General features: G+C 40.1%; 1 protein-coding gene and 1 pseudogene across 1 annotated transcript; both read left to right on the top strand.

Annotated features, from left to right (window-relative positions):
- The first annotated feature begins 269 nt into the window (after positions 1 to 269).
- On the top strand, positions 270 to 2261 carry LOC104606106 (subtilisin-like protease SBT3 pseudogene; annotated as a pseudogene).
- Positions 2262 to 10181: 7920 nt separating this feature from the next.
- Positions 10182 to 12073, top strand: LOC104606113 (uncharacterized). Its single transcript, XM_010271171.3, has 3 exons — positions 10182 to 10917; positions 11077 to 11262; positions 11431 to 12073. The coding sequence occupies exons 1-3, from the start codon at positions 10429 to 10431 to the stop codon at positions 11713 to 11715; spliced, it is 960 nt and encodes a 319-aa protein (XP_010269473.1). The 5' UTR covers positions 10182 to 10428; the 3' UTR covers positions 11716 to 12073.
- The last annotated feature ends 2164 nt before the right edge of the window (positions 12074 to 14237 follow it).

The following is a 14237-nucleotide window of genomic DNA, read 5'->3' as shown; positions in this document are numbered from 1 at the left end:
TCATTTGAAGAAAGAAATGATGAATTAAGTTTTGGTATGGACCATTATTGACCACTTGGAATTCCAGATCTACGAGTGCAGGGACGAACTCAGTGGAGCAGTGAAGATGACAGAATTAACCCATCATACCACAGGTTTTGGTCCATTCCAAGACTAGAAGAAAGGTGCAAGAATTCCATGCAGCTCTGTTTTTTACAGTTCAAATCTGAATGAGTGCAAATTTCGCAATCAGTTCGGATTTACATATTTTCGTATATTGCAACTATTATCTGCACTCTTGATGTAAAATTTGCACTTCGTCTCATCCATGCTCATTGACTGCAGATTTTGCATCTCAAACTGACCTGAAATATGCACACCCTTTTTTACTTTAATTTTCTCTTAGATAAAGTGGGGACTGCATGCTTTTGCTTCCTATTTTGCTCCTCACAAATAGACAACCTTTCTCCTGCTTTCATGTAAAGTGGAAAGGAGAATGTGTCAACGGCACTGACTTCAGTTCTTCGGTGTGCAACAAGAAGCTAATCGGCTTCGGCGCTCGATTCTTTAATAAAGGCCTAATTGGTAACACTCCCAATTTGACCATCTCGATGAACTCCACTCGCGACACCGGTGGTTCTTCTACGGCTGCGGGGAACTATGTAGAAGGTGCGCCGCCATGTATAAGGCCCTTTGGGACGATGGTGGTTACTTGTCCGATATCATTGCTGCAATCGACATGCAGGCTGCAGGCAATTCTGGACGGTGTCGACATTAATTATTTCCTTGTCTTTTGGCTTGGACAGGTTGCCTCTGTACGCTGACCCCATGGCCATAGCCAGCTTTGCAGCCATTGAGAAGGGCATTTTTGTTGCCTCATCGGCTGGAAATGAGGGGCCTTACTCTGCAGGGACCCCTACACAATGGAACACCGTGGCTGCTAACTGTAACTGCCGGTACTTTGGATCCTGAGTTTCATGGAATTGTTACTCTCGAGAATGGAGTTTCAATTACAGGGACGTCTCTGTACCTTGGACAAGAATGATTCTCTAAGTGATCAAGTTGATTACGTTGGCTCTGCAAGAGTACCCGGAGCCATCTTCTTATCCAGTAGCTCCAACTTGGAATTCTTCATTCAGAGCTCGTTTCCTGCAGTGTTTTTAAGCCCTCAGGATGGCCAAACAATGCCCTGCCTGGACTACATCCAGGGGAACTCTGTCTCTGACTCGGGGGTAAAAGCAAGTTTGGAATTCCGGAAAAGGCTTATTGGCACAAAGCCAGCGCCAAGGGTAGCCAAGTACAGCTCCAAGCTGTCCTGGCGTCTTAGAGCTTATGGGATCTGGTTCCTTGGTATTAGCATCGTGGAGTGGGCTCAAACAAGTCCTGTGGGGGACTCCGGATCACACATCCTGTTCAGCAACTTCAATCTCATATCTGGAACGTCCATGTCTTGTCCTCATGCAGCAGGAGTGGCAGCACTACTAAAAGGGGCACATCCCGAATGGAGTCCGGCAGCCATACGGTCGGCCATGATGACGACGGCCGATTCCTTGGATAACACAGTAAACCCCATCAAAGATATTGGATACGGTGACAAAGCAGCCAGTCCTATAGCCATGGGAAACGGCCACATAAATCCGAACAAGGCACTGGATCCCGGCCTCATCTGTCATCTATGACGCAAATTAGACGATTTCGTGAGACTCCTGTGCGCAATGAACTACACCGTGAACCAAATCAAGATAATCACAAGGTCTTCTGATTTCAATTGTTCAAACCCATCTTTGGATCTCAACTACCCATCTTTCATCGCTTTCTTCAACGCTAATGATTCATCTTCAGATACCAAAGTCGTCCAAGAATTCCTAACGTTGGGGATGGGATGCCAACATACACCGCTAACTTGACACCGATGGATGGTTTTCAGGTAAGTGTGGTGCCCGAGACGCTGATTTTCCGAGAAAAATACGGGAAGCTAAGCTACAAACTCAGTATAGAAGGTCCAAGGAGGATGAAAGAGATGGTTGAGTGGTTCATGGTTATCTCAGCTGGGTCGATGATGGAGGTAAACATGTGGTGAAAACTGAAAAGTCGTCTCTTTCTTGCAATTTTGGGGTTATCTCAGTAGACTAGGAGGGAGGGGGGCTGCAAATCAGATTTCTGAAGGGGATTGCAGTCCAAAAATCTTTTTTTTTTTTGGTAATTTCTTGCAAGTTGAATGTAAGTTGCTCAATTGTGATTTGTGGAGCTGATTGTTGTACTTGTACTCACGGGTACCTCACTTACCATTCATTCGTAGTAAAAGAAATTTAGACAAAAAAAAGTTATTATTTCACCTTTCCTCAGGCTCAGATTTTATTTCTATATCTCAAAAGTAAGGGCTAGCATTTCGTACTCAGTACAAGCAGTGAGCTGGCCGTGTTTCAGTTGGAAGTGGACCAGGCCAGCCAGAAGAAGGGTTAATCCAACCCCGTATCATCCAGGCTGTGGGCCAGCCTAAACTGGTTTGAATTTGAGTGAAATTTCAGAGTAGCCGGAGTCCATACCAAGCCAAAGCCAAGTTGAGCCATTCCGACCCATATGTTAAGTAATAAGTATACTAATAGTTTGCGCATTCTAAAGTATATTAATAAATCACAATATATGATTTTGGAACAATTGCAGGATGGGCAGATGTGAAATAAGAAGTAGATGGCATGGAATAAAAGTACATTAATTGAGAGTTGAAAAAATGGCCTGAACAAGTGGGCATGGAAAGAGAGTTATTTGCCATTGCTCATCAGCAGGACAGGCTGAGGCCAATAGAGAGCAAATGTAGAGAGGCCAGAGCCACCACAATTCAGGCTACAAAGAGACAATGCTTTTGGACTGCTTTCATCTTTCTATGGCAAGTGGGGAAATAATCATCAACCAGATTGTCTTTAGCTCATGGAATTTGTCAATCAACCATGCCATGTATTTATTTAATTTAAATTATCATAAATTGAATTTATTTTGTTTTGGTGGGAGTGGGACAAGTAATTAATTAAGCGATGTGTTCCTAGCTAGTCAGACTTTGCTGAATTTGAAATCATAGTTTTTAAAAACGATCCGGTCATGGTCTGGTTACCGGTCTGACAGTTCGAACCAAACACTCAGCCCGTTCTGAGAAGAAAATAAAAAAAATTCAAAAAAATAAAAAACGGTTAAAATCGTTCGAATGGTTAATCGTCCGGTTCAGCGGTTTGTTCACCAAAATCAACGGTTTTTGGGGAAAACAGTGACCAGTTCCCAGTTTTTCCAGTTCGATCGTCTGGTTTTGAAAATCATGTTTGAAATCTTAGTGTAAGAAGCACTCAAGGGCGGTGTTTGGCATCAATGCCATTGCTCTCAAAAACAGTGACACATTAGCATCATGTTGGAAAAATTGGTGGTCCAGGAAATGGTAACATGTTTAAAACCATTTTTCTATAAAGAACGATTCTTTAAACCACACGTTGGAAATCGAGAAGACATGGTTGGGAAAACACCGAATTCGACGCTTTCTTAATTTGAAGCTTGTTGCTGCCAACAAGAACATGATGTAGCAGTGGCATGGACTTCCTATAATGGGTACCAGTGCTGAAAATAGATATGGAGCACTAGTACCAAACAGAAGGTATTGTTGTTGCCACAGAAAACATCCTACTTAACAGTAATATTTTCAAAAAAAAGACACTATTTTCTCAGAAAATGATACTGTATATATAACATCGATTGCAAACATATACAAAATTACTGAAAATTAGAAAAATAATCAATATTCATACAATGCTTATTGTGATGTTGATGGTTGAGCTCATTTTAATTGTTGTTTCATTGAATACTTCAATAAAGATTATAAATTCTAACTTCTGATGAGATGCTCCACCATCCAATTTTTAACTTTTACACATCATTTCCTTTCGAAAATTAAAAGAAAATCTTTACTAATTAATATAATTTTGACGGTTGCCTTCAAGACAACCATTCTCCTCTTTCACAGGTACAAATTAATTAATAAACGATATAAGGAGCTTGGTGCGGGAAGGCGACTCAAAGGGATTCAATCAGGTGGAAAATAATTGGCTCCTACCTGATTTTCTAATTAAAGCCATTTTACACATTAACTTCAAGGTTGAAGGGTTTAGGGTTTAAGATTTAGGGGTCCATTTGGTTTATAATCGGAATCAGAATTGAAATCGGAATAGAAATCTTTTGGAATCGGAATTGAAATGGCCCATTCTCATATTTTGTTTGATTTAAACAGGAATAGGAATGAGAATTAAAATCAATAGGAATGGGATTCCATTGCCAAGGGAGGGGTAGGGAATGGCCATTCCCTCAAATGGGAGAATACCATTCCAGTAGGAACGGGAATGAGATTTCGATTTCGCCCAACCAAACAGTTAGATTGGAATAGCCCATTCCCATTCCGATTCCAGACCTCTATTCCTACAAACCAAGCAGACTCTAAAATTTAAAATTCAGTATTTAGATCTGAAAATTAAGAGGTGGTCCGATGCATTCGAACTACCATAAGGAGCCGTCTTGCCCCACCATATTCCATTTTATGGTGGGGCAATTTTACACATTAACTTCAAGGTTGAAGGGTTTAGGATTTAAAATTTAATGTTTAGATATGAAAATCAAGAGGTGGTCCAATGCATTCATCCTACCATAAGGAACCGTCTTGCCCCACCATATTCCATTTTATATGGAGTTAAAAATCCTAGAAGCTAAAATGGGCCAGTTAACCATAGATATACTCCAATCATGTACCACTATGATAAAGAAAGTAATATTAAGGGGTGCTTTTTTTTTGAATTTTGAGAGGAGAAAAGTTGGTCAATGGGATTTTGGTTCTTATTGACCAAGAATCTCATATTCTTTTTTCAGATAATCAGATTAATGATTTTTTATGACTAAAATGACCATTTCCTTTTTTACTTGGGAAATAAAAGAATATGGGTAAATACACTTAATTGGGTAAGTATTTCCCAGGAAAAACTTATCCATATAATTGCATTTACCCAAATAAGTAACTTACCGAAAAACGAGCGGGCCTATGAATTGATCTCATAGGGTGAAGTTGCTGCCTCTCTATGTCCAGTTTCTTCTTTTTATATGTATACTTTATTTTCCTTGAAATGGGTCAATTGAATTATGAAGAGTATGATGCTTGCTTCAAGGAAAGACTTATTTGGACCATGAATCTTGCTCCCCATTCTCGCTGGCATAGGAGGTGAATACGAGGCTAATTTGCTGGTTGGTTTTGATAGCAACGATTCATCTTGATCAAGCGGCAAAAGAATGACAGCATGGTTATTGCTCATTGATCACTACTAGCTTCTATTTTTTTAAATCTTTTTGACCTGCTCAAAATCACTTCTCATCAACCCTAATCCTAATTGAACCCTTTTCATTGAGTACTACATTACACATAGGGTGCAAATGGATTGAATCGAACTGGAAATGGATAGATCCAAATTATGATTATGATACCAAAAAAAACTTATGGTCAAGATTCAAAGTATTGATACGTACCGGTCGATATGGATCCTATTAATAGCTTTTCGATATGCCCTTACAGGGGTTGTATCAGGTCAGACCATGGTTCAGAGGGCAATCGGTACTTAAACAGACCACTCTGAACCAGTTTAAAGAAAAATAAAACATAAAAAAAACACCGACACAAGCCGATACATCGATACATTGAACCTTGCTTATAACCAATCAAATGGTATCATAAAAATGATGAAATAAATTAAACTAAAATGATAAAAATATTATATATAAAAAGGCTAAAAATGACTTCGATATTGTATTTCATGAACAATATAAATCGGAAGCTAATTGTATGAAACTTGAACATATGACAATTTAATAATAAAAACGCAACATTGAAAGTTTGAAGCCAACAAAATATAAATTCTAAGTATATATGAACATATAAAAATAAATTGAATAAAATCAGATTGTATGATAGGGTAGATTCATATTTGTTCCAATTATAAATGAACCAAATCCAAAGAACCCTTAAGGCTGCGTTTGGAAATGATGCAAATAAGTGTGAATGCAAATATATAGAATATAAAATGGTTTATATAAATTGTAAAATTGTGATAGTTTTGCACTGACATATTTACATTTTTACCAAACAAACTTTTAACTGTAATAGATGCAAACATGAATTCTAATAAAGCATATGTCTTTTTATTAAAAGCCCACTTGAATGCAAACTTACTTCTTTTTTATTGATGTATTTTTACATCTTATTATCATTGTAAATATGCATTGGTCTGTCATTTGTCAATACATAAATATAATGTTACCAAACACAGGCAAAAGTGAAACAGAGTGCAAATTTACCCTGAACCGGGTTTTACACTCCATTTGCATCATTTCCAAATGCAACTTAATAAGATCAAATTCAAATTTAGATAATTGGATATCGTTTGCAACCCTAATTGAGTATGCCTCATAGTAAGCCATTTGAATTAGGCAAGGAGTGTCTAGCTCCTTACCAATAAATCATGGCATCTTCCAAGATACATGCTGTTTAGTGTAAATTTGTAATATGAACTCCAATTGTTCTCTAGTCCTAATTGGGTTTTTGCTAATTAATAAGTATTTACCTCCATACTGATTCTGAATCCATTACAATCATGCTAAAAGAAATCATCTACAGTCATCAAAGGACTGTCAAGTTGCTGAAAATGAACATTTCATTTTCCGTATTTTATACATATATGTTTGGCATCAATGTTGCAGATACAACACTCTTCTCTCAGAAAACGGTGCTACAGATGTGTGGGTTGAAAGCATCATTTTCTCAGAAAATGATGTTTTTGTTTCTTGTTTAGAATCGTTGTTGCTAGATATGACATTTTCTGGAGCAACAACTTTTTCTGTTTGGTACTAATGCTCTAATAAACGTTTTCAGCATTGGTACCCATTATCCAGTGCCATCTCACATCTCTGTTGGCAGCAACGAGATACAGCTCTAGGAAACGCCAAATTTTACTCCAAGTTATACCTTCCTGATTTTCAAAACATGACTTGAAGCACTGTTTTTTATGGAAGAACAATTCTAAACAAACACTCATTTTCTGGAATACTGTTTTTTTTCTGATGTAACACTGATGTGGCACCATTTTCTAGAGCAACTGCAAGGATGCCAAACACACGTTCCATCTTTATTAGAATTCAAAGATGGTCAATGTTTGCTGCCCTATCGTAGTATGGAATTCGAATTTGGTCTCCACAGCTACTTGCAACTGTACATTGAGAATATTACCCCAATACTCCAATGCATAGCTGCAAGGGGCTTTGAGAAAGGTGTAAAAACGGATTTGTGAGGACCAAATCGGAATTCCCTATTAATAATGGAAACTATACTATTAAAAGGACATGGTTTTGAGATTGGAGTCGTATGCACTGGGCCTCAAAACCGGGCTCATTGCGATGTAGCGGTTTAGTCCAATTATGGTCAGGTTTGTACATTAGTACGTTTTTTTGGCAGGATCATGATGGGAAATTCGTACTTCACATACAGACTTATGGACCAGGGCTTGGACTGACTTGGGAACTGATCTTCATCTGGGCTCCTTTACATTAATGAACTGGTTGTTGGTGTTGTTGGCATATACGCCCAGCTTTCTAAGGTCTTGCAAAAATCTAGTGGCCTTCGAGAGTTGTAGTTTCGTATGCGTGAACGTGACGATGAGACGGGATGTGCGTGTTATATATGTACATGCATCGTGTATTAAAAACATTTCTCATGAATAATAATTTATAGGTATGGGAGATGTTCTAATACGTGTATAATGTGTGTGTAAGATGCATATAAAGTGTTATGTGAAGAGCAGATCCGATCTCCGTGATAATAGGAACCTGACCCACCTAATCTATTATTTTTTTGTTAAACAAAACATATACACAAATGATATGCACATTTATATTAATTTTTAGCAGATTGACCAACTTGAACTCGAGCCTTACGTAAATGCATCAAATTTCAATTTATACCAATTTCAGTTAGACAGTTAGAACATTGAGCTCGGGGGCTCGGTCCGGGCCTGGGCCTAACCCGGTCCACCCGCCCGACTTGCACCCCTATGAATGGATGATCATCACATGTCATGTCACACAAGTAATTCCAGGCAGGCAATCCAAGTAGCCCTCTTATTCTAGAATTCTCGAACCACCGATAACACGCGGTTGGAGCCTTAACGGTAAAATTAGGCTTGGGTTTAGGACGTAAGAAGTCCAACTGGCAATCTATGAGTGTTGAGAGATCTGGGGACTGGGGGCCATAACTAGCCACGTGTCGTATAATTTTGAAACGGAGATTTCCAGGGTGAAAACATGAGGCTGCTGTTGTGTGTGTATCTGCTAATGTAAATCTTGAGGGTGAAATTGATATGTATGGGCACCCAAGCCAAAACAGGGTAAGGAAGAGAAGGATAGAAGTCAGTCAAATGGTGATGGTGGCCTACTGATACTCATGGGTCCCTCCCGATCCTCCAAGTCTAATAAAAAATTGAGAGGGACGGAACGCGAGTTTCGGGTAAGGTGACCCACAGCATAGACTGTTCCTCGTGATAAAAACCAACCAAGCATCTGTAGAACAAACATGATGGAGCAAAGACGGGATGGGTTTTGTGCCGTGCGTTTGATTGATGTTAAGCTACCAGTCCGAGTCATAGATCTAAAATTGGAAAGCAATCGTGGACCGCGCCAGAGACGCGAGGGAACAATTAGCTACTACGATTTTTCATATCACATTGTCACGGTATTATAGAGGCTTAACCTTGTCTACATGGAACGACACTTCTTTACGCACATTGAAGGGAGGCTTGGCACATGGATCTAGCCCAAGCATGATTTTTCATCACGTCAGTCTTATGTTTAAGCTAATTGAATTATCTCATTGCCCATAATGCACAGGTGTGTTCTGGTCGAGTGATTGTCTATCATCATCGACACAACGTATACCTCTCATCATAGCAATTCCCCTTTGACATGTAAGAGGTGCCTCTCATGGATCAGCAAAACCCAGCACAAAGCCCCGATCATAAGCCATGAGGTCATGATCTAGTGCCACTAACCTTAGTGGAGCCAATCATCAAGCTGGCACATGGTCTTTATTAGCCTTGCTTGACTGCACATGGCCCGAATGATGCATAGATTTCTCCCACTGCAGATCTATTTCTGTAGTAGTTGGTTAAGGAATATCACTGAGGTGGCAGTTTTGCACCTAAAAGGGTCCTCTGTTGAAGCCACAATATTGGAAAGTTAAGAATATGAGTACATTGGTTGTTAGAGCATGACGGCCCAACACTGGCACAACATCAGAGGACATGCTCAACTCAATAAGGTGGAACATTCGCAACAACCACACATCATAGAGGCGAGTGTATGTGCGGCATCATCATGGGTAAAAGTTGTCACATTCGCATAGAGCGTGGTCAAATCCTTGAGGCACAACACATTGGGACCCCCTTGGAGTGAAGATGTAGCCCGAACTGACAAAGTGAAGTATAGTTTCAAGGGACAAAAGCACATAAGCCATGGCTAGGTTTGAATAACCCAAACACAGTGAGGTGAAGTCCACAAGTCAGCATGGTGAAAGGATTCCCAGCACACTACGCCAATAGAAAAAGAAGACCTATTGCATCGTGTCCAGCACACTACGCCAATAGAAAGAGAAGACCTAATAGAGCTCAAGAATCATTCAATTAGCAGGAATAACGTTTTCATGTCCTATGAGAATGATAACAGGACTCGAGAATCCTTTAAAAGGGTAGGATGGCCATTTTGGAAAAATTAATGCATCAGTTGAATGTTTTCCATTTGGTTCAATGACAAAAGGGAGGTATATGCAGTTTATATGTAGTTTTTCAAAAGTTTAAGGGAGATTTTTATTAAAATAAAACTTAAGGGGTGATTCTTATGATTGTCAAAAAATCAGGGGAGGTTTTTGTATTTTACCCTACTAATTTTAGGGTTTAAAAAACGGCATCATTTCGTTTCGTACTCCATATTAAAGGTTGAAATATTAAAATGACCATATATTAATGGTGAATTATCAAACGGTACTTCCGTCATACACAGCGCGCCAGCACCACCGTGGTTTGTACAATATCTTATTATTTTAAGAATTGAACCTAATTAAAATTCTACTAACCAAATTATGAACAGGAGGATATCACTCGTTTTAGTCTTTATTAGACTTCAGAGTTCAGACTTGATGATGAAGTCGACGGAGCTTCCTTCTCCTTTCCACTTCACATACAATATAAAATTGAATTAACAATTCTAGGACTTTGGTTTCTAGAGAGAAATACAGACGACTGCAATTAGAGTTTGGGTGCTGCTATAGATCTCTCTCTCTCTCTCTTTGAGATAGCCTTCCGAGTTGCGCAAGAGTGAACATCGACAAAGGAAATGCACGCCAAGACAGATTCAGAGGTAACAAGTCTCTCCGCATCGTCGCCGACGAGGTCCCCTAGAAGGCCCGTCTACTACGTGCAGAGCCCATCACGAGATTCTCACGATGGCGAGAAGACGACTACATCTTTCCATTCCTCGCCGGTGCTCAGCCCCATGGGCTCACCTCACCATTCCCACTCCTCGCTCGGTCGTCACTCTCGTGAATCCTCTACCAGTCGATTCTCCGGATCCCTCAAACCTGGGTCGCGGAAGATCACGCCCAATGACGGATCTCGAGGGGGTCAGCGCAAGGGACAAAAGCCGTGGAAGGAATGCGCCGTGATTGAAGAAGAGGGCCTTCTGGAAGAGGAATCCACCGAAAAGAGTCTTCCCCGTCGCTGTTATTTCCTCGCTTTCATTCTTGGCTTCATTTTCCTTTTCTCTCTCTTTTCCTTGATTTTGTGGGGAGCCGCTCGTCCTCAGAAGCCTAAGATCACCATGAAGGTCAATGCAATCTCTCTCTTCTCTCTCTCGTTATTTCCAGATAAAATCAAGAGTTCAATACAACATTTTGTAACAAAACCGTCTATTATTGAACACAGTCACATACATTTCTCTTGTCCGTCTGGTCTGAAATGGGGTTTTTATTTCCTTATTTTGCAGAGCATCACATTCGAGCAAGTAGTGATTCAATCCGGTACGGACTCTACAGGAGTGGCAACGGATATGGTCTCCTTGAATTCCACTGTTAAGCTCACTTTTCGCAACACTGCGACGTTCTTCGGAGTGCATGTAACATCAACGCCTCTAGATCTCTCCTATACTCAACTTAATGTGGCCAGTGGCACCGTAAGCTGCAACACCCAATACCCATCTCTTCTTTCTTTTGCTGATTACTGAGGAATTTAGATCAATCAATGAATCAACAAACGCTACTGTTCTATCTGTGTCATTTTCGTTAAAGTTGATCCTTTGCTCACTTTTTCTTTTTGGGTGGTGTCTAATGGCCAATTTCAGATAAAGAAGTTCTATCAATCGAGGAAGAGCCAAAGAACGATGACGGTGGTAGTAATGGGGAACAAGATTCCTCTGTATGGAAGTGGGGCAGGTTTGAGCAGTTCGACGGGGAAATTAACGGTGCCGGTGCCGTTGAAACTGAGTTTCACGGTTCGATCAAGGGCTTATGTTCTAGGCAGATTGGTTAAACCAAAGTTCTACAAGACGATCGAGTGCTCCGTAGTTCTTAATCCAAAGAAGCTCAACGTTCCTATCTCGCTGAAGGATTCGTGCACATACACTTAGGGATTGAGTAAAATCTGAGAAGAGTCCAGTGATCATCATCATCATCATCATGGGAAAAGAGATCACGGAAGAGAACAGAACAGAACAGAAAGGATCTGGTTTATATTTATTTAATTATTTTGCTAGTTGTGTTGTTGTTTCACATTGTAGTCGGAGGAATTTCTGATCTTACTTAGAAAAGCGAAACGAAGGTGGAGACAGCTAGACGGGCAAGGGTGGAGTGACGTGGCTTAGATTGCCCGCATTGCCCGAAAGACAGCTGGGGATTCGGGGGTGACTTTTTGGTTTTTGCTGTTAAATATTTAATGTTGTTTATTAAATTAAATTAAATACTACAATAATTCATTAATAAGTTGTATACTAGTGGCTTAACAGTTTTTACTTGCTTATATTATGTTAAATTAGAAAGACCCCTCTGTACTATTAGGATCTTTGACAAAGACCCCTGTAATTTGTTTTGTGACAAAGACCCCTATACTATCACCGTGAGATAAAAGACCCTGCCGTTACAATATTTTTTAATCCGCATGTTACCTTTGTAATAACTATTCGCATAATTGGGAAAAAAACATTATTTATCTTCTCCCAACTCATGATGCACGAACAACAGCGGCGGTAATCCCCTCTATCTCAGATTTTTTTACATTTCTCTCTCTCCTTCCCCTTTCCCTTTATTTCCTCCTCTTTCTTCTTCCACGCGGTCCGTGCTTTGTTGTTCTCCTCTTCGTCTCAAGGTTAAAGAAGATGAATAGTTGGGTGCGTCATTTAGTAGAATTGAGAAGAAACAATCCTCTTGTCGCTCTCCTCTTCACCGAACCCTTGGTCACAAGCTCCGAATGGTGCACCCAAGGTTGAAGACGATGATTGTTTTTGCAAATTGTGAAGGTTGAAAGCAGTGGGATAGTTCGCAGGGGCTAAGCATATATTTACTTGCCAATGTAACTTGATATCAAGAAGGCTTTCCTAAATTCCAGTTCACCCAACGCCAGGAGAAGGGATTCTCTGCTCATCCCCTCCAAACCCAAGCCGCTCTTCTACCTACAGAGATGATCTAACCTCGGAGAGTGAGAGGTAGCATCACCATAGCCTACAAGAAGCAGTGAATTAAGGGGGAACCCAAATCAGTGAAGATTGCAGAGACAACTTATACGGCTCCTATTTTCTCAAAAGTTCAGAAACTGCCCAAGGCATGATATGTTACAGAATACCTAAATCGGGAAGGTGGATGGGGGTGTTTGCCAAATGCTAAACAAAACCAATGACATTTTAAAGAGAGATAATTTATAAGTTGCAATTACAACTTTACTAAGATAATGGCACGACAAATGAAATCTGTCAGTGCATAATTACCTAATATGGGGATAAAGAAATGTTGAAATGAAAACGATGACGACGACGATATTCACGAGGAACCAAAAACAGAGGATTATGCACATATGAAGTTACCTCGCATAGAAACGGAAGCTGAACTTTCAGAACTACGTGGCCCGAAGAAGCACACGCTTTCTTGACTAGACACGGTTGTACACACACTTCTTGCCATATAGATGATAAATCCTGTCAAGGATCAGATTCCTTGACTGGAAATTCGCTGAAGAAGCTACAGAGACGCCTCTTCTCCAAGCAAAGCCAGCTCTCTCATTGCGCTCATTTCAGCAGGTGGCAGTGACTGTTGCTCACATATAGTTCTTAGCATTTCTTCTACAGAAACAGGAAGAGGAACCTCAGCAAAACGATCTGCCATCGGGAGAAAGCTGGTTTCAGAACCACGAGTGTACCAAAAACGTCAGGATCGTAGAAGATTTGGAAAAGAAGGGTTCCCAAACAAGAAGAAAGGAAAAAACAAGACTGTGACAGAGAGAGATATGCAGTTCTAAGCTCCGAGGCCAGAGCATGTGAGCAGTGAGCTCTCGACTTCCTCAACGTTCAACATGAATTTGCCGCTTTATTGGAGGGAATGCGTCTTACGTAGAAGTTTCTACGCAATGCAGTAGAGTTTAAATGGTTCGTCCAACGGACCCACAGAATATACCAGAATGACGTTCTGTGTAACATCTCTAATGTCACGGACAAGAACAAGGGGAATAAGAAAATGAAGAAAAAAAAGAAAGAAGAAGAAGAAGGAACAAAGGGAGAGAAGAAGCCAGAGGATGGGGTATGCCCGAATTATGAGGTCAGTGAAGATGAATAGTATTTGGAATGCTAATAGAAGAGGGTCTTTGTCTCGCAATCATAGTACAGGGGGTCTTTGTCCCAAAACAAAGTAGAGAGAGTATTTGTCATAGACTCCATAGTACGGGGGGGTGTTTATAATTTAAACAATTAATTTTTCACTTGATTGAACAATCAAAAGTCTTGGGATAAGTAGACTGCACTCCACCACATAAATCTACAGTCTCATAAATCGCATCTGTTTGTAGATTTGGCATCTATTTACGGTCAAAATTCATTCTACCTATACGATAGGATTCGGATTGAATAATAAAAACTTCAAAACCTTTTTTTGAACAAGTTTCTTAAAT

The sequence above is a fragment of the Nelumbo nucifera genome, chromosome 5 (assembly GCF_055504915.1).
Source record: "Nelumbo nucifera cultivar China Antique chromosome 5, China Antique-T2T, whole genome shotgun sequence".
NCBI classification, from domain to species: Eukaryota; Viridiplantae; Streptophyta; class Magnoliopsida; order Proteales; family Nelumbonaceae; genus Nelumbo; species Nelumbo nucifera.
The sequence above is the reverse complement of the archived record's forward strand: the minus strand, read 5'-3'. Positions and strand labels throughout refer to the sequence as shown.

Coding starts and splice junctions, on each gene's coding strand:
- LOC104606113 (XM_010271171.3), top strand. CDS start 10,429: ATGCACGCCAAGACAGATTCAGAGGTAACAAGTCTCTCCGCATCGTCG. Junction 10,918..11,076: donor AGCCTAAGATCACCATGAAG/GTCAATGCAATC, acceptor CTTATTTTGCAG/AGCATCACATTCGAGCAAGT. Junction 11,263..11,430: donor TTAATGTGGCCAGTGGCACC/GTAAGCTGCAAC, acceptor GGCCAATTTCAG/ATAAAGAAGTTCTATCAATC.